Below are 19,386 nucleotides of genomic sequence, written 5' to 3' on the forward strand. Positions count from 1 at the left end.
GAGGTTCCCAGGCTAGGGGTCTAATTGGAGCTGTTGCCTCTGGCCTACACCAGAGCCACAGCAACGCCAGATCGGAACCGTGTCCGCGACCTACACTACAGCCCACGGCAACGCTGGATCCTTAACCCACTGAGCGAGGCCAGGGATCGAACCCGCAACCTCATGAATCAACCTAGTCGGATTCGTTTCTGCTGCGTCACAACAGGAACTCCTTACTGGAGAAAGTTTCAAAGTAGGAATGGCAAACTCGGTGAAGGTTGACCTCTTAGTCTTCTGAAACAAGTGCTGGACACTAGAAAAGGGGTAACTTTTGAGACGTTTACAAGAAAAGCCATGTTCTGGGAATGTTCAGGCAGAAGAGGAAGGGGAGGAAGCAACGATGCTGGCAGTGAAGTGAGGGGTGCCGTGGTAACAGTGGTGATGATGATGATGAATGCCCGTGTGACAGCAGTAACACCTCACTTTTACCGAGTGTTTACCACGTATTAGGCCCTAAATTAGCTCATTTAATACTCACACCTTTATGAAGTAGCTATGGTTATTCCCTTTTTCCAAATGAAGAAATTGTGGAGAGAGATTAAATAGCTCAACCATGGTCACATAGCTCATAAGGGGGTAAGCATGGATCTGAGCCCCAAATCCACTGTCCTCGCCATTATGCTATAGGAATTCTGCTCTAGAAAAGCATGTGAGGTCTTTTAGCATAAAAACAAGGTACCAAAAGACACAATGGGAAGAGCTGGGAGTATATGATGTATAGAGAAATATGAGGGAACAATGCAGTTATTATAATCTTACTAACGTAATATTCGGGCAACTTGAATAAGTCTTACTTAACTAAAATGTAAAACTATGAGCCAACAGGAGAGATAATTATTTTTAAATGACAGCCACGTTCAATAGTACTCAACTTCTAAAACTTTTAATTGCAGGTTTTTTCCCTTGGAAGTCTCATTAATAATTAGTTTCTCTCCCACTCATTTATCTAGTTTTAGGCTGGATTATTAAAAATTCTTACTCCGTATACTCAGTATATACCTTCCTGAACAATCTTCAAGGCACACCCATATAGTGTAAATATTTAACACAGAAAACCCTAAACAGCAGTCATAGTCAGAAGCAGTTGTAGTTAATAATACCCTAAGGCTGGTAAAAATATTATAGACCATCTAAATGTACAATAATAAGGGGACGTGTTACATTGATACAATGCACTGTTATATAATCATTAAGATGACAGTAAAATGATAATAAAAACCATAAAACTCCCAGAAGAAAACAGATGGTAAGTTCCTTGACATAGGTTTTGGCAATTTTTTTAATCTGACACCAAAAGTAAAAGCCACAAAAGCAAAAGTTTATAAACAAGTGAGAATATAACAAATGAAAAAGCTTTTGCACAGCAAAAGAAACTATAAGAAAATGAAAAAAGGCAATCTATTGAATGGTAGAAAATATATGCAAATCACCTATCTGACAAAAGACTAATATCTAAAATGTATAGGAGTTCCCACTGAGGCTCAGTGGAAACTAATTTGACTAGCATCCAGGAGGACACAGGTTCGATCCCTAGCCTGGCTTAGTGGGTTAAGGATCTGGTGTTGCCATGAGCTGTGGTGTAGGTCACAGATGCGGCTTGGATCTGGTGCTACTACAGCTTGGCATAGGCCAGTGGCTCCAGCTCTGATTTGACCCCTTGCCTAGGAACCTCCATATGCTGCAGGTGTGGCCCTAAAAAGCCAAGAAATAAAAAACAAAAATTTTTTAAAATAAAATAAAATACATAAAGAACTCACACAGATCAATAGCAAAAACCCAACAAATACAATTAAAAAATGGGCAGAAGATCTGAATGGACATATTCCAAAGAAGATATACACAAGGGCCACAGGTACCCGAAAAGATGCTCTACATCACTAATCATCAGAGAAATGAAAATCAAAACCACAATAAGGTCTCACTTCACACCTGTTATAATGGCTATTATCAAGAAGACCAGAAGTTATCAAGTGTTGGTGAGGATGTGGCGAAAAGGGAACCCTTGTGCACTGTTGGTGGGAGTGTAAAAGGGCTTAGGCGTAATGGAAAACAGTGTAGATGTTCCTCTAGAAGTTATAACTAGAACTACAATATGATCCAGCAGTTTCACTTCTGGACATTTATCCAAAGAAGATGAAAAAACCAACCTGAAGAGCTATATGCATCCCTGATGTTCACTGCAGCATTATTTACAATAGCCAAAACATAGAAACAATCTAAGTATCCATCAACAGATGAACAGATAAAGAAACTGTGGTACACACACACACACCCCCCCAGAATATTATTTAGTCATAAAACATAATGAAATCTTGCTATCCGCAAGAACACAGAGGGATCTCAAGGGCTTTATGCTAAGTGAAATAAGTCAGACAAAGATAAATACTATACAATTTCTCTTATATGTGGGGTCTAAAAACAAACAAACAAACAAATCTCCCAAGCTTATACACAGAGAACAAACTTATAGCTGACAAAGGTAGGGGTAGGGGTGGAAGAAACTGGTCAACCGCCAAAAATGTTTAAATAAACTGAATTTTTAAAATAAAAGTAACAAGCACATATAGTACATAGCATAAGCGAGGCATTATATAAGACCTTTACAAATATTGTCATTTTCCAGAAAAGCTCCATGTAGTAAGTACCAGTAACATTCCATTCTACAGATGAGGAAGTTGACACAGAGGTAAAGTAAACTCACCCAAGGTTACACAACTAGTAAGGGGTGGAGCCAAGATCGGAACCCAGGCACTAACTGCAAAACCACTGGCTACTCCCAAACCACTAGACTACGTTGCCACCCAGTTTATAACAGTATTACACCATGAGCACTTTCCTACTTTAAGTGAAAAGGGCAGGATCCAGAATTAATTGGTATCAAATGAGTAAAGGAAATAGTGAAAAAAAGATTGAGAAACAACACAAAAACATTAGCCGTCTCTACGTGGTGAAATTACAATGGATTTTTTTTTTCTTCTGTATATTTCATAAATAATAAACATATATTACTTTCTTAAAACACAAAAATATTTTACTTTTTTGTTGTTGTTTGTTTGTCTTTTTGCCTTTTCTAGGGCTGCTCCCATAGCATGTGGAGGTTCCCAGGCTAGGGGTCGAATTGAAGTTGTAGCCACCAGCCTACGCCAGAGCCATAGCAACGCGGGATCCAAGCTGCATCTGTGACCTACACCACAGCTCATGGCAATGCTGGATCCTTAACCCACTGAGCAAGGCCAGGAATCAAACCCGCAACCTCAATGGTTCCTAGTCAGATTCGTTCACCACTGAGCCACGACGGGAACTCCCAAAAATATTTTACTTTTAAAAAAACAAAGGTTTGTCAAGAGCAATGTTCCCAACACAAGTACATGTCAACCTGCACCTTACAGTTTCTCTGACTTACTTGGTAGAGCAAAAGCAGAATAAACAATTTAAGTGAAACAAATTTATTACTTTAGCTTAAAGAATATTTTCTTCTCTTAATAGGAAAAAGATCTTACTTAACCCTAAGAGCATCATGTGCAATTTGTAGTGGAATTATTTATTTAATACCCATCTGTTGAAAAATAATTCAATTTTAACACAGGATGCATTCTAATGTATGTGCGTGTGCGTGTGCATGTGCGCGTGCGTGAGTGTGTGGTATGTGTGAATGGATTAAAATGAGACCAAATCTTGATTACTAAAAAATGATTCTTCAGGAGCTCTCTTGTAGTGTAGCAGGTTAAGGATCTGGTATTGTCGCTGCAGCAGCTTGAGTTGCCGCTGTGGCACAGGTGCCATCCCTGGCTCTGGAATGTTCAGATGCTGCAGGTGCAGCCCCAAAAATTTTATTTATTTATTTTCTGTCTTTTATCTTTTCAGGGCCGTACCTGCAGCATATGGAGGTTCCCAGGCTAGGGGTCCAATCAGAGCTACAGCTGCCGGCCTACACCAGAGCCACGGCAACACTGGATCCTTAACCCACTGAGCGAGGCCACGGATCAAACCTGCAACCTCATGGTTCCTAGTTGGATTTGTTTCCACTGTGCCATGACAGGAACTCCAAAAAAATTATTTTTAATTAAAAATTAAAATTAAAAAAGGTTCTTCAAAATTATTACTCAATCTGTTAAAAAGCCCAGTTTTTAATTAATGTATTTATTTTTAATGGAAATATATTTGACATTAATGCTGTGTAAAATTAAGGTGTATAACATATTAATTTATTCATATATTCTAATATGATTGCCATTGTGGCAATAATTTGCACCTCTATCACAGGTTACTTAACTACTCACTGCTTTTTAGTAGTTGGAATAACTAAGTCCTGGTCTCTTAGCACATGTGATGATTATAATACAATATTGTTATCGACATTCAAAGGCACTAAGCATATCTCCAGGGCTTATTTACTACTCATGTTTATACCCCTAAACAACATCTGTCCTGTCCCCTGTACCCTAGCCCATGGTAAACACCTTTTTACTCTCTCTGAGTCTGGCTTTCCCAAATTCCACTTAAAAATGAGATCACACAGTATTTGTCTTTCTCTGTCTGACTTATCTCATTCAGCATAATGTGGTCAAAGTCTATTTATGGTGTTGCGAATGGCAGGATGTCCTCCCACCTCATGGTTGAATAACATTGCTTTGGAAAGTCCTATTTTTTTTGCTTATTAGGGCCGCACTTGCAGCACATGGAAGTTCCCAGACTAGGGGTTGAATCAGAGCGACAGTTGCTGGCCTACACCACAGCCACAGCAATGCCAGATTCCCGACACACTGAGCAAGGCCAGGGATCAGACCTACAACCTCATGTATACTAGTTGGGTTTATTACCGCTGGGCCACAATGGGAACTCCAAGCCCAGCATTTTTTTTTAAGCCCAGCTTTTTAAAGGCACTCTTTTTTTTGGCTGCACCTATGGCATATGGAAGTTCCCAGGCCAGGGACTAAACCCATGCCACAGCGGCAACCTAAGCCACAGTAGTGACAACACTGGATCCTCAATCTGCTGAACCACAAGAGAACTCTTAAATGCACTTTTAAAAGGCTTCAATCCCTAAACATTTGCTTCTAATCTTTCTTCAAGACAAACAAAAAACCCAACAGTTTAGAAATCTTCTACTTTCATAAAATAATACTAAGCTAGGAACAAGTTGAAAGAATAAAAGACTTCAAAATCCATGAAGAGGAGTTTATGTTGTAGCTCAGCAGAAACGAATCTGACTAGTACCCAGGAGGATGAAGGTTTGACCCCCTGGCCCTGCTCAGAGAGTTAAGGATCCGGCGTGGCTGTGAGCTGTGGTCACAAACATGGCTCAGATCTGGTGTTGCTGGGGCTGTGGTGTAGGCCAGTGGCTACAGCTCCGATTTGACCCCTAGCCTGGGAACTTCCATATGACGAAAGTGCAGCCCTAAAAAGACCCCAAAAAATAAATAAATAAGTAAAAATTCCACAAAGAAAATGAAGAGCTTTCTCAAAGTCCCTAATATGTGGAGCAAGGGTGGCGCATAGGGGAATGGCTGAAAAATAGAGAATACGAATGCATAACATTTTAAATAATGTTTTCTAGTTATAAGACATTCTCACAGTAATTGAGAGAAAACCACTCCAAAAGACTTTAAATGATCATGAAAAGTAAATTCCCTATCCACACACAGACTTTACATCCTTCACAAAAATTAACTCAAAAGGAATCATAGGCCTACATGTAAAATACAAAACTACAACACTCCCAGAAGATAACATATGAGAAATCCTAAATGCTCTTGAGTATGGTGATGGATTTTTTAAGTATAACACCAAAAGCATGATGCATGAAAGAAATCAATGATAAGCCGGACTTTATTAAAATCAAAAACTACTCAGCAAAAGTTAACGTCAAGAGAACGAGAAAACAAGTCACAGACTAGGAGAAAATATTTGTAAAAGACACATCTGATAAAAGATTGATCTCAAAAATACAAAAAGACAAAAAACAAAAACAAGGAGTTCCCATCGTGGCTCAGTGGTTAACGAATCTGACTAGGAACCATGGGGTTGCAGGTTTGATCCCTGGCCTTGCTCAGTGGGTTTGGGATCCAGCGTTGCTGTAAGCTGTGGTGTAAGTTGCAGACGCGGCTCGGCTCGGATCTGGCGTTGTTGTGGCTCTGGTGAAGCCCGGCAGCTACAGCTCCGATTAGACCTCTAGCCTGGGAAACTTCATATGCCATGGGTGCGGCCTTAGTAAATACAAAAAGACAAAATAAATAAATAAATAAATAAAGAAGTCTTAAAACTCAACAGTAAGAAAACAAACAACATGATTAAAAAATGGGCCAAAGACCCTAACAGACAACTGACTAAAGAAGGTACAGACAGAAATAAGCATACAAAAGACGTACCACATCAGATGTCATCAAGGAATTGCAAAGTAAAACAACAACGACATACTACTCTGCTCCTATTAGAATGGCCAAAATTTAGAATACTGACAACACCAAATGCTGGTGAGGATGTAGAACAGCAATTCTTTTGTTTTTTCCTTTTTTGGGGGGGGGAGGGGAGCCATCGGGGGCATATGGAGTTCTCGGGCCAAGGATCAGATCTGAGCTGAAGTTGTGACCTAAACCACAGCTGTGGCAACGCTGGATCCTTAACCCACTGTGCCAGGCTGGGGATCAAACCTGAGTCCCAGTGCTCCCAAAATGCCAATGATCCCACTGTGCCACAGGAGGAACTCCAACAACAGGAATTCACTGCTGGTGGGAATCCAAAATGGTACAGCCACTTTGGAAGACAGTCTGGCAATTTCTAAACATATCCTTACTATACTCTTTGCACAATTGTGCTCCTTAGTATTTGCCTAAAGAAGCTAAAAACTTATCACCACACAAAAATCTGTACACAGATGTTTACAGCAGCTTTATTCATAATTGCTATAACTTGGAAGCAACCAAGATGTTCTTTGGAAGGTGAATGGATTAAATAAATTGTGGTATATCCAGACAAGGCAATCTGATTTAGTGTTAAAAATGGACTATCAAGTCATGAAAAGACCTGAAGGAAACTTAAAAGCATATTACTAAATGAAAGAAGCCTAACTGAAAAAGCTATATACCATATGATTCCAACTATATAACATTCTGGAAAAGGCAAAACTGGAGACAGTAAAAGATGAGTGGTTGCCTGTGGGTGGGGTGAGGGAGGAACGTATAAGTGGAGCCCAGGAAATTTTCAGGGCAAGGAAAATACTCTGTATCATATCATGATGATGCATATATATCATCATATTTTGTCCAAATCCATAGAGTGTACAACAGCAAGACTGAACCATAGTGTAGACTTTGGGTGATAACGATGAATCAATGTACTGCTTGGGGAAGATGTGGATAATGGGGAGGCTATTCATGAGTGCAGGGGTATATGGGAAGTCTCTGTTCTTTCCCCTCAATTTTTTTTTTTTTTTTTTTTTGTCTTTTGTCCATTTAGGGCTGCACCCATGGCGTATGGAGGTTTCCAAGGCTAGGGATTGAATCAGAGCTGTAGCTGCTGGCCTATACCACAGCTACAGCAACAAGGGAATCGAGCTGCATCTGAGCTTCACTGGAGACCTACACCATGGCTCACGGCAACGCCGGATCCTTAATCCATTGAGCAAGACCATGGACGCTAGTTGGATTCATTAACCACTGAGCCATGACAGGAACTCTCTTTCCCCTCAATTTTGCTATGAAACTAAAAGCGCTTTAAAATAGTAGTTGTTTGTTTTGTCTTTTTAGGGCCGCATCTACAGCATATGGAAGTTGTTTATTTAGGGCCACACCCACGGCATATGGAGGTTCCCAAGGCTAGGGGGCGAATCTGAGCTGCAGCTGCCAGCCTAGCCACAGCCACAGCAATGCCAGATCTGAGCTGCACTGGAGACCTACAGCACAGCTTACGGCAATGTAAGCCACTTACGTTAACCCACTGAGCAGGGCCAGGGATGGAATCCACATCCTCATGGATACTAGTCGGGTTCTTTACTGTTGAGCCACAAGGGGAACTCCTAAAATAGTAGAGTCTTAATGAAAAAAAAGTGAATTCCCTAATCCCCTATTAAAATTCTTCAATGCAATTCCCATACTTAAAAGGACAAAATCTAAATCCCTTGCAAGGCACAGGTTTTTTCTGATCTGACTTTTGCCTCCCTTTCTAAGCGCATATCCAGTCTCTTCCCTCTACCCAATTTTACCCTCCAACATGAGGACTACAAAGTCTCTCTTCAAGCTTGTGTGGAGTGTCTCGGCTTGGCAGATACCTACTCATTCCTCATGTCTCAGTGCAAATGCAACTTCCCCTGTGACTCCCTCCCTTACTTCCCCGTGGAAAGCCTGGTCCTCAGCCTTCAGTCTTGGTAGCATCTCTACTTCCACTTTCTGCTTGACTCCATCATCTATTATATCGTAATTGTTTACATGCCTAGTTTTTTCCCCATTAGAAAATAAGGACCACATCCTTCTTTTTGTATCTCCAGTGTCAAATACACAACCTCACTCACCCACAGTTAAAAAAAAAAGACATCAAAAATTAAAAAGAAAAAAAGGGAGTTCCTGTCGTGGCGCAGTGGTTAACAAATCCGACTAGGAACCATGAGGTTGCAGGTTCGGTCCCTGCCCTTGCTCAGTGGGTTAATGATCCGGCGTTTCCGTGAGCTGTGGTGTAGGTTGCAGACGCGGCTCGGATCCCACGTTGCTGTGGCTCTGGCGTAGGCCGGTGGCTACAGCTCCGATTCAACCCCTGGGAACCTCCATATGCCGTGGGAGCGGCCCAAGAAATAGCAAAAAAAAAAAAAAGGAGAGTTTTCTTGTGGCACAGCTGCGTTTTCACGGCAGCAGCATGAGTCGCTGCTGTGGTGTGGGTTTGATCCCTGGCCCAGGAACTTCCATGCAAATAAATAAATAAATAAACAAAAGATTATTATGAATGACCTCATAAGAGCACTGGGGGAATTTAAAGATTTACAAAAAGTGTGTCTGTGGAAAATCTAAAGCAACCTTTTAGCAGAATTACTGGCAAACTGGAAACTTCAACAAGCCTATGCAGAATATAATTACTACTTTGTAAGTGGAAGAAAAAAATCTTGTGCTTAAAACAAAAGATTGAAGGAAAGTATCCAAATGTCAAAAGCGTAGTGTCAGAATGGTGAGAAGCTACAGATAATTTTTCCCTCTTTTTCCCATTTTTAAAAATGTCTGAAATACTTACCTTAGCCTAATAATATTTTCCAAACTTTGAAATCTACTAAACCAAAACGGTGAGAAACAAGCTCCATGTATAAAAGAAACCTAACTCCAAGCATGTAGGAAAATGATGAGAGTGGAGCACCTTGCTGCTCCAAGAACAGAAGAAAGAAAAGATGTACAATGTACATACTTCCAATACACTGGCTTTTATGATGAGCCTTATTTTACATTCCAAATCTGTTTTGATCATCTTTTTTGAGATCCAAAAAAGAGACTCCTTACATGAAGCAAAACCAATTAACATTCATGGATATAAGAGTAGATGCTAAGAGGTATACCAAGTGAAATGAGACATGGTCTCTCTCTTCATCAATTTAGTTTGGTGGAAGAGGGTAAAAAACCACCAAGATGAAACACCAACCATATTCAATTGAGTGATAAATTATGTGGTATAGACAGCAATCTATTTAGCCAAACCAACATAAAAATGCTATCAATATCTGATGAACAGGGCAGTCTGAGAGGGTAATTATTCCATTTTTAGACTGGAAACAGAAGCTATCACAGCTATGAACCACAGGTATCATACTAAACCACAGAGGTATTTTGCAAATTTGAAGGCTTGTTGAGTTTGTTTTTAAGTATAACAGAAACTGGAGCAATAAAATCAAATTCTAGACCGTTGCTTTTCTAAGAAGAAAAAATTACCTAAGGAAACAAATTGTACCTGAGATTTTTGTCTTTGGGTTTCGACTACTGGGAAGAGCTCCATCCAGAGACTGAGCAGAGTGAAAAGGTTGACTTTAGAAAGCCTTGGTATTTCACCTACAAAAGAAAGGGCAAACATCTTAAAGATTTACCAACGATGAAAATAAGAACTAAGCTCAATGCTACTTGGGTGCTGAAGTCCTAGTTCAGCTGTTTTAACAGGAGGCAGAGAAAAAGGATTTGTGTACTGGAAAATCAAAGTGCTTTCTTAGCAGGAGACTGGTATCAACCGCCTTGCCAGCAATCTCCTGTGGCGCTTTCAAAAGTTGGACCCTGTCACCCGGCAGAAAAAAAAAAATAGTATAACTCATCAAGGTAGCTATGGAAACAATCCAAAAGAAGTTATGAAAATTCCTAGCATCTGATGTCATCGTGGAGCAAGTTTTACTTTGGATTGTGATGAGACGTTGCAACAAGGGCCGCAGTTAGAACACAGAACTAAAAATACGGTGACCTTTGAAGGTAAAGCAGTTGAAATACAGGAAAGTGTCCCGTGCGGTTAATTTTGATACCAAGTCAAAAACAAGGTTGGGGGAATTTTCAGGCTCGTCGATCCCCGTAGATCCCACCTCCAGATCCTGGAGGAAGAGTAAAGGGGGGCAGTGAGCGCAACTTCAAAATCCTGTGCAGCGGGGCCAAGGAATCCCGGTGACTGAGAGAGAGACGCGCCCAGGGCGGAGATAGGACACACTGGAATAGAAGGGCAAGCGGGGACTGGAAGTGAAACCGCGGGAGACGCACAGAGGAGAGCGAAAGGCTGGGGGGCGGGAACAAGGTTCGAGGCACTCACCGGTCATGCTGCCAGTCTGGGTGCTGACTGACCGCCCAGCCTCCGCGCTCTCCAGATTTTGCATCTGCCCTGCTTCTTTCATCCCCAGCCTAGCTGTCTCTGCTGTCCAGGAAACCTCTCGCTATTCGGCATGATCTTTGCCCCAGCTACTCCACCTCTCGTCCCCTCCCAGCAACTGTACAGCAACCGCCACCCCGGCGCAGCCCAATGACGTAGGAGCCCGGCCGCCATTTCCGGGCGCCTTGTGTGACGTCACGAGGAAGCGTGGCCGCCGTGGCGCCGCGCCGCTCCTTTCCCGGCGACCGGGTAGATAGGAGACGCTGTGCAGTAAGTCGTTGCAGGCTTGTATTTGACTCTGTTGTTTTGCTGAAGTATGGTTGCTTGAGGATGTCTTGGCTCGAAGTCCCAGGTTGCGCAGGCTCTGACAGGCTGATGAGGGCAGCGCGCGCCTGAGAGTTTGGGTCAGAGAGCGAAGGAGAATTGAAATGGGAACCTGCCCCATCTGTGGTCTGAGAGAATTTGAGGGCGAAGAGGGGTGAGCTGGGCGGTCCAGATTGCTATCCTCTGAGAGCGACCTGTCCTAGGGAATTTAGTGCCGGGGACCACCATAGGGACGCTGTGCTTCTTATTAAACACATGAGGAACTGAGAGTTGGAACCGTAATTGTGGGGAATTGCACAATACGGGGGTAGGAGGAAGTGGCCCCTGGAAAATCTGAGAAGAACGTGGCATTGTGGATTTGTGTCCAGTGCAATTTCTTTTTATTATTTTGTAATTGTCCTAGACGGGACTCAAAATGAAGCCCTTCCTTCCCCTAGTGACTCAGAGCCTGGTTTCCATCACCAACTTGTGCTGTTATCACAACTTGGTATACTTAAATATAGCAAGACAGAAAAACTGCTCAAAGACTATGAAAGCAAAAGCCAACGTTAAAAAGTACATCATCTTGTGGTAGACTCAAGAGAGAATCTAAAGTGTTGATGAGTATGATTATGGTTCATTAATTTTCACTATAATAGTATTCATTGTAGCTATAGATCACCATTTACTTATCCATATTTGAGTCAGAAGACATTTGCACTCTCTCCATCTTTTTGCTGTTACAGACAATGCTGATTAAAACATTTTTGTTGTCGTGGGAGCGGCCCAAGAAATAGCAAAAAGACAAAAAAAAAAAACCCAAAAAAACAAAAAAACCAAAAACATTTTTGTTATGTCTCCTTATGTTCATGTAGAAGAGTTTCTTTAGGGACTAAGGAATAGGATTCTTGGGTTGTCAGGTTTCCCAGCTAAAGCTGAAAAGTTTTCCAGAGAGATTGTTTGCCTACCTGGCTGGCATAAAATGGTTTCTCATGGCTATAATGTCCCCTGATTTCTTCTTGGGTTGATTGTTTCCTCTCTATGAAATACCCATTAACCATTTCTCTATTTTGGTAGTTCTATTTCTTACTCATTTTGTAAGCATTTCTTTCTTTCTTTCTTTTTTTTTTTTTTTTTTTTTTCGGTTGTCCCAGGGCCAGGGACCAGATCCAAGCCACAGTTGTGACCTACATGGTGGCAGCGCTGGGACCTTTAACCCACTGCACCCATTGGATATCGAACCTGTGTCCTAGCTCTACAGAGACACCGCCCACCCTATTTCATCACAGCGGGAACTCCCATAAGCATTCTTTATACATCCTGGGTAGTCCTTCTTGGTTGGGTATGTATGTAGTTAATATCTTCTCCCCATTTGTCACTTGCTTTTTCACTTTTTTTCCTTGGCTTTTTTAGGGCCAAGGAGGCACATGGAGGTTCCCAGACTAGGGGTCAGATCAGAGCTGTAGACTGGCAGCTGTAGCTCTGATTTGACCCCCAGCCTGGGAACTCTTATATGCTGCAGGTGTGGCCCTAAAAAGTTAAAAAAAAAAAAAAAAAGATATCTTTTCTATTTCCTCTAAAAGCCACAAATTTTTCCTTTTATATTTATACCCTCATTCATCTAGAACTTATTTTTGTGTATGATGTGAGGTAGGAATCTGATTTTTTTTTCCACTTGCATAATTAGTTGTCCAGCACTATTTCCTCATTGATCTGCAATGTCACCTCTGTCATGTATCAAATTTCCATATACACATGAGACTGTTTATGGGCTGTATACTGTGTATCATTGCTTTATTATACCTCTGTAATAAACACCTTTTTTTACCCCCAAAAAAGCCACTTTATTTTCCTCAGAAATAGCTTGGTTATTCTTTTTTTTTTTTTTGTCTTTTTAGGGCTGCACCCACGGTACATGGAGGTTCCCAGGGATCAAATTAGGTGTAGCTGCTGGTCACAGCCACAACCACAGCAGCGCCAGATCCAAGCCGCATCTGCGACCTCCCCCACAGCTCACGGCAACACAATATGCTTAACCCATTGAGTGAGGCCAGGGACTGAATCTGCATCTTCATGGATACTAGTCAGATTCATTTCTGCTGGGCCACGACAGGAACTCCTCTTGGTTATTCTTGACCCTTTAATTTTCCATGTAAATTTTAGAATTGTAGTGTTATATTCATCAAAAAATTCCTCTGGAGGAGTTTCCTTGTGGTGTAGCAGATTAAGTATCCAGTGTTGTCACTACAGCAGCCCACTGCTGGGGCACAGATTTTATCCCTGGCTGGGGACTTCCACGTGCCCCAGGTAGCCCCCCCCCGCAAAATCCTCTGGAGTGTTGACTGAACAATGGCTTCAGCTCCGATTCGACCCCTAGCGGGAGCGGCCCAAGTAATGGCAAAAAGACAAAAAATAGATAAATAAAAATAAAAATTACATTTGGGGGAGGTTCCCGTCGTGGCTCAGTGGTTAACGAATCCAACTAGGAACCATGAGGTTGCAGGTTTGGTCCCTAGTCTTGCTCAGTGGTTAAGGATCCAGCGTTGCTGTGAGCTGTGGTGTAGGTCACAGACTCAGCTTGGATCCTGCATTGCTGTGGCTGTGGCATAGGCTGGCAGCTGCCCCTCCGATTAGACCCCTAGTCTGGGAACTTCCATATGCCTCTAGTGTGGCCCTAAAAAGCAAAAAAAAAAAAAAAAAATTGCATTTGTAAGTATTGTGGCTAACATATACAAATGCAAATGATTTTTATATATTAATTTTATATTGAGCAGTTCTGTAAATTTTCTTAATTTTTTTTTTTTTTGCCACACCCATGGCATGTGGAAGTTCCCAGGGCAGGGATTAAACCTGCACCACAGCAGTGACCTGAGCCACAGCAGTGACAACACTGGATTCTTAACCTGCTGCACCACAAGAGAATTTCTTACTAATTTTAATACTATTTTTAGTTTATTTTTTTTCTAGACTGAGACTGTATTATCTACAAATAATGACAATTTTATGTCATTCTGGAGTTCCCTGGTGGCCTAGCAGTTAAAGGCTTGGCATTTTCTTTCTTTTTTTATTTTATTTTATTTTTTTTTTATTTTCCCACTGTACAGCAAGGGGATCAAGTTATCCTTACATGTATACATTACATTTTTCCCCCCACCCTTTGTTCTGTTGCAACATGAGTATCTAGACATAGTTCTCAATGCTACTCAGCAGGATCTCCTTGTAAATCCATTCTAAGTTGTGTCTGATAAGCCCAAGCTCCCGATCCCTCCCACTCCCTCCCTCTCCCATCAGGCAGACACAAGTCTCCAAGTCCATGATTTTCTTTTCTGTGGAGATGTTCATTTGTGCTGGATATTAGATTCCAGTCATAAGTGATATCATATGGTATTTGTCTTTGTCTTTCTGACTCATTTCACTCAATATGAAAGTCTCTAGTTCCATCCATGTTGCTGCAAATGGCATTATGCCATTCTTTTTTATGGCTGAGTAGTATTCCATTGTGTATATACACCACATCTTCCGAATCCAATCATCTGTTGATGGACATTTGGGTTGTTTCCATGTCCTGGCTATTGTGAATAGGGCTGCAATGAACATGTGGGTACATGTATCTCTTTTAAGTAGAGTTTTGTCTGGATATATGCCCAAGAGTGGGATTGCAGGGTCATATGGAAGTTCTATGTATAGATTTCTAAGGTATCTCCAAACTGTTCTCCATAGTGGCTGTACCAGTTTACATTCCCACCAACAGTGCAGGAGGGTTCCTTTTTCTCCACAACCCCTCCAGCACTTGTTATTTGCGGACTTATTAATGAAGGCCATTCTGACTGGTGTGAGGTGGTATCTCATGGTTGTTTTGATTTGCATTTCTCTTATGATCAGCGATGTTGAGCATTTTCTCATGTGTTTGCTGGCCATCTGTATATCTTCTTTGGAGAAATGTCTATTCAGGTCTTCTGCCCATTTTTCCATTAGTTGATTGGCTTTTTTGCTGTTGAGTTGTATAAGTTGCTTATATATTCTAGAGATTAAGCCCTTGTCAGTTGCATCATTTGAAACTATTTTCTCCCATTCTGTAAGCTGCCTTTTTGTTTTCTTTTTGGTTTCCTTTGCTGTGCAAAAGCTTTTCAGTTTGATTAGGTCCCATTGGTTTATTTTTGCTCTAATTTCTATTGCTTTGGGAGACTGACCTGAGAAAATATTCATGATGTTGATGTCAGAGAGTGTTTTGCCTATGTTCTCTTCCAGGAGTTTGATGGTGTCCTGTCTTATATTTAAGTCTTTCAGCCATTTGGAGTTTATTTTTGTGCACGGTGTGAGGGCGTGTTCTAATTTCATTGCTTTGTATGCAGCTGTCCAGGTTTCCCAGCAATGTTTGCTGAATAGACCTTCTTTTTCCCATTTTATGTTCTTGCCTCCCTTGTCAAAGACTAATTGACCATAGGTGTCAGGGTTAATTTCCGGGTTCTCTATTCTGTTCCATTGGTCTGTCTGTCTGTCTCTCTGTTTTGATACCAGTACCACACTCTTTTGATGACTGTGGCTTTGTAATGTTTCTTGAAGTCTGGGAGAGTTATGCCTCCTGCTTGGTTTTTGTTTCTCAGGATTGCTTTGGTGATTCTGGGTCTTTTGTTGTTCCATATAAATTTTTGGATTGTTTGTTCCAGTTCTGTGAAAAATGTCATGGGTCATTTGATAGGGATTGCATTGAATCTGTAGATTGCTTTGGGTCGTATGGCCATTTTTACAATATTGATTTTCCCAATCCAGGAACATGGAATATCTTTCCATTTCTTTACATCTTCTTTGATTTCTTCGATTAAAGTTTTATAGTTCTCGGCATATAAGTTCTTTACCTCTTTTATCAGGTGTGTTCCGAGGTATTTGATTTTGTGAGGTGCAATTTTAAAAGGTATCGTATTTTTGTATTCCTTTTCTAATATTTCATTGCTGGTATACAGAAATGCAACTGACTTCTGAATGTTAATCTTATAGCCTGCTCTTTGCTGAATTTATTCATCAGTTCAAGTAGTTTTGGGGTTGAGTCCTTAGGATTTTCTATGTATGGTATCATGTCATCTGCATACAGTGACAGTTTGATCTCTTCTCTTCCTATATGGATACCTTTTATTTCTTTTGTTTGTCTAATTGCTGTGGCTAGGACTTCCACAACTATGTTGAAGAGCAGTGGTGAGAGTGGGCATCCCTGTCTTGTTCCAGATTTGAGTGAGAAGGCTTTCAGTTTTTCCCCATTGAGTATTATATTTGCTGTGGGTTTATCATAAATGGCTTTGATTATATTCAGGAATGTTCCCTCTATACCCACTTTGGCGAGGGTCTTGATCATGAATGGATGTTGGACTTTGTCAAATGATTTTTCTGCATCTATTGAAATGATCATATATGATTTTTGACTTTTTTTTTGTTAATGTGGTGTATGATGCTGATTGATTTGCTGTATGTTGAACCATCCTTGTGAACCTGGGATGAACCCTACCTGGTCATGGTGTGTGATTTTTTTTGATATGTTGTTGGATTCGGTTGGCTAAGCTTTTGTTGAGAATTTTTGCATCTGTATTCATCAACGATATTGGCCGATAGTTTTCTTTTTGGTGTTATCTCTGTCTGGTTTTGGAATTAGGGGGATGGTGGCATCATAGAATGTCTTTGGGAGTATTCCTTCTTCTTCAACCTTTTGAAAGAGTTTAAGGAGGATGGGCATCAGTTCCTCTTTATATGTTGATAGAATTCACCTGTGAAACCATCTGGTCCTGGACTTTTATTTGTAGGGAGTGTTTTTATGACCTCTTCAATTTCATTTCTAGTGATGAGTCTGTTCAGTTGGTCTGTTTCTTCTTGATTCAGTTTTGGCAGGCTGTAAGATTCTAGAAAATTGTCCATTTCTTCCAGATTTTCAAATTTGTTGGCATATAGTTGTTCAAGGCTTGGCATTTTCATCACTGGGGCTGGGGTTTGACTCCTGGCCTGAGAACTGCATGCCACTGGCACGCCAAAAACAAAAACAAAAAACTTTCCTGTAACTTCTCTCTCTGTGCATCCATTCTTTTCCTAAGATCTTTGTGACTGTTGCTTTGAACAGGTGGATTGCCTTTTTCCACTTCACTTAGTTGTTCTTCCAGGTTTTTATCTTGTTTCTTCATCTGAAACATATTTGCCATCCCATTTTGTCTCAATTTGCATTTGTATTATTAGGTATGTGTAAGTTTATGTTTCTTGACCTTGAAGAAGTGGCCCCCTGTGGGGATGTCCTGTGTGTCTCAGCAGTACACTCCCCTCTCATCACCCAGGGGCGGTGGGCCAGCTACTCCCAGGATAGGTTCTGACCTGTGTTTGTATTTCTGCAGGCTTCTAGATCATAGCTTTATTGCTTCTGACATCTGCCTCCTGGTGGGTGAGGCTGGTATAGAGACTTGTGCAGGCTTCCTTGTGGGAGGGCCAGCACCCCCCACGGGTAGGTGCAGCTGGGTCTCCAGCCCTCTGCTGGGCAAGGCCATGTCTAGAGGTTCCTGTAGGCGCCTGTCTGCAGGTGGCTGCGGTTGTGTTCCTGTCCTGTTGGTTGTTTGGCCTGAGGCGTCCCATGGAGCCTATAGGCTGTTGGGTGCAGCCAGGACTTGGTGCTAATTATGCCAGTAAGGTGTTTGCCTCCAACAAGAGTTCAAGTAGATGAACACTCCCACATATTTCCACCACCAGCTTTTATGACCCCAGAGCCACAGCTGCCCTCCTGCCTCCATAGGAGACCTTCCCAGATTAGCAGGTAGGTCTGGCCCAGATTCCTATGAAATCACTGCTTTTGCCCTGGGCCCTGGTGTGCATGAGACCTTGTGTGTGCCCTCCAAGAGGGCAGTCTCTCTTTTCCCTAGTCCTCTGGAGCTTCTGCAGTCAAGCCCCACTGGCCTTCAAAGCTGAATGCTCTGGGGGCTCCTCCCAATGCCAGACCCTCAGGCTGGGGAGCCTGACGTGGGGCTCAGAGCTCTTCCTCCTGTGGGAGGACTTCTGTGATAACATCATCCTCCTGTTTGTCGGTCATCCACCCACATGGTATGGGCTTTGATTATATTGCAAGTGATTATTTGCATCTCATTGGGTTTTTTCTTTATGTTTTTGGGTGTAGAATATATTTTTTGATAAGTTTCTAGTCTTTTTTTTTTTTTTTTTTTTTTTAAAGGGCCACACCTGCAGCATATGGAAGTTCCCAGGCTAGAGGTCAAAGTGGAGCTGTAGCTGCCCGCCTATGCCACAGCCACAGCAAATCCAAGCCTCATCTGTGACCTAAACTGTTGCTCATGGCAGTGCCAGATCCTTAACCCACTGAGCGGGACCAGGGATTGAACCCACATCCTCATGGATACTAGTTGTGTTCGTTACCACTAGGCCACAAGGGAAACTCCCCCCCCCTTTTTAATGGCCACATCCGTGGCATATGGAAGCTCCCAGGCCAGGGATTGAATCTAAGCTGCAGCTGCAGCAACACTGGATCCTTTAACCCACTGCACTGGGCCAGGGATCAAAACATGCCTCTGCAGCAACCTGAACTGTTGCATTCAGATTCTTAACCCACTGCACCATGGTGGGAACGCCAAGTCTTTTTTAGCAATGGTTGATCTGCAGTTAGTTGTGATTTTGGTCCATGTCCAAGCTCCTTCTGGGTCCCCGTTTGTGTTCACCTTCTGGACCGGGTTTGGGCATTTCTGAATCAGCATCCTGAAGAGGTTCTCTAATTAACATGCGAGGGGCTGGAGGGAGGGATGAGGACGAGAGGACAGGTAAGAGGGAGATAGAGACGGCACTGATGCTGATGGCATAACTGCTTGGATCAGTCAGCTTACGTAATAGTGAAAATGGCAATAATAATAATGTTCCAGCGTTGAGCATTTACTAAGTCTCTGGCTCCATTCTAGCTACTTTACATATGTTATCTCACTTCGTCCTTCTAGAAACCTTGTGGATGTTTTTATTATTACGCCTACTTATGGGAATCAAGACACTGAGTACCTTGCTCAAACAGACCCAAATTGAGGGCGTAGGAGCAGAATATAAATGTTTATTACCTCATTTTTTTTTTTTTTTGGTCTTTTTGGTATTTCTTGGGCCGCTCCCACGGCATATGGAGGTTCCCAGGCTAGGGGTCCAATCGGAGCTGTAGCCACCAGCCTATGCCAGAGCCACAGCAACGCAGGATCTGAGCCGCGTCTGCAACCTACACCACAGCTCACG

At 41.9% G+C, this 19,386-nt stretch overlaps 1 protein-coding gene across 1 annotated transcript in view; it reads right to left on the reverse strand.

Moving 5' to 3' along the window:
* The window catches only part of CDADC1 (cytidine and dCMP deaminase domain containing 1), a 50,630-nt gene extending 39,628 nt beyond the window's left edge, over positions 1–11,002 (reverse strand). The window contains exons 1-2 of the mRNA XM_003357836.4: positions 10,789–11,002; positions 9,958–10,055 (exon numbers count right to left, since the gene is read on the reverse strand). Coding sequence (XP_003357884.2) covers positions 9,958–10,055; positions 10,789–10,870 — 180 coding nt within the window. The 5' untranslated portion in view covers positions 10,871–11,002. The remainder of the gene's footprint in view (positions 1–9,957; positions 10,056–10,788) is intronic.

Source organism: Sus scrofa, chromosome 11, assembly GCF_000003025.6.
Source record: "Sus scrofa isolate TJ Tabasco breed Duroc chromosome 11, Sscrofa11.1, whole genome shotgun sequence".
Classification (NCBI taxonomy): Eukaryota; Metazoa; Chordata; class Mammalia; order Artiodactyla; family Suidae; genus Sus; species Sus scrofa.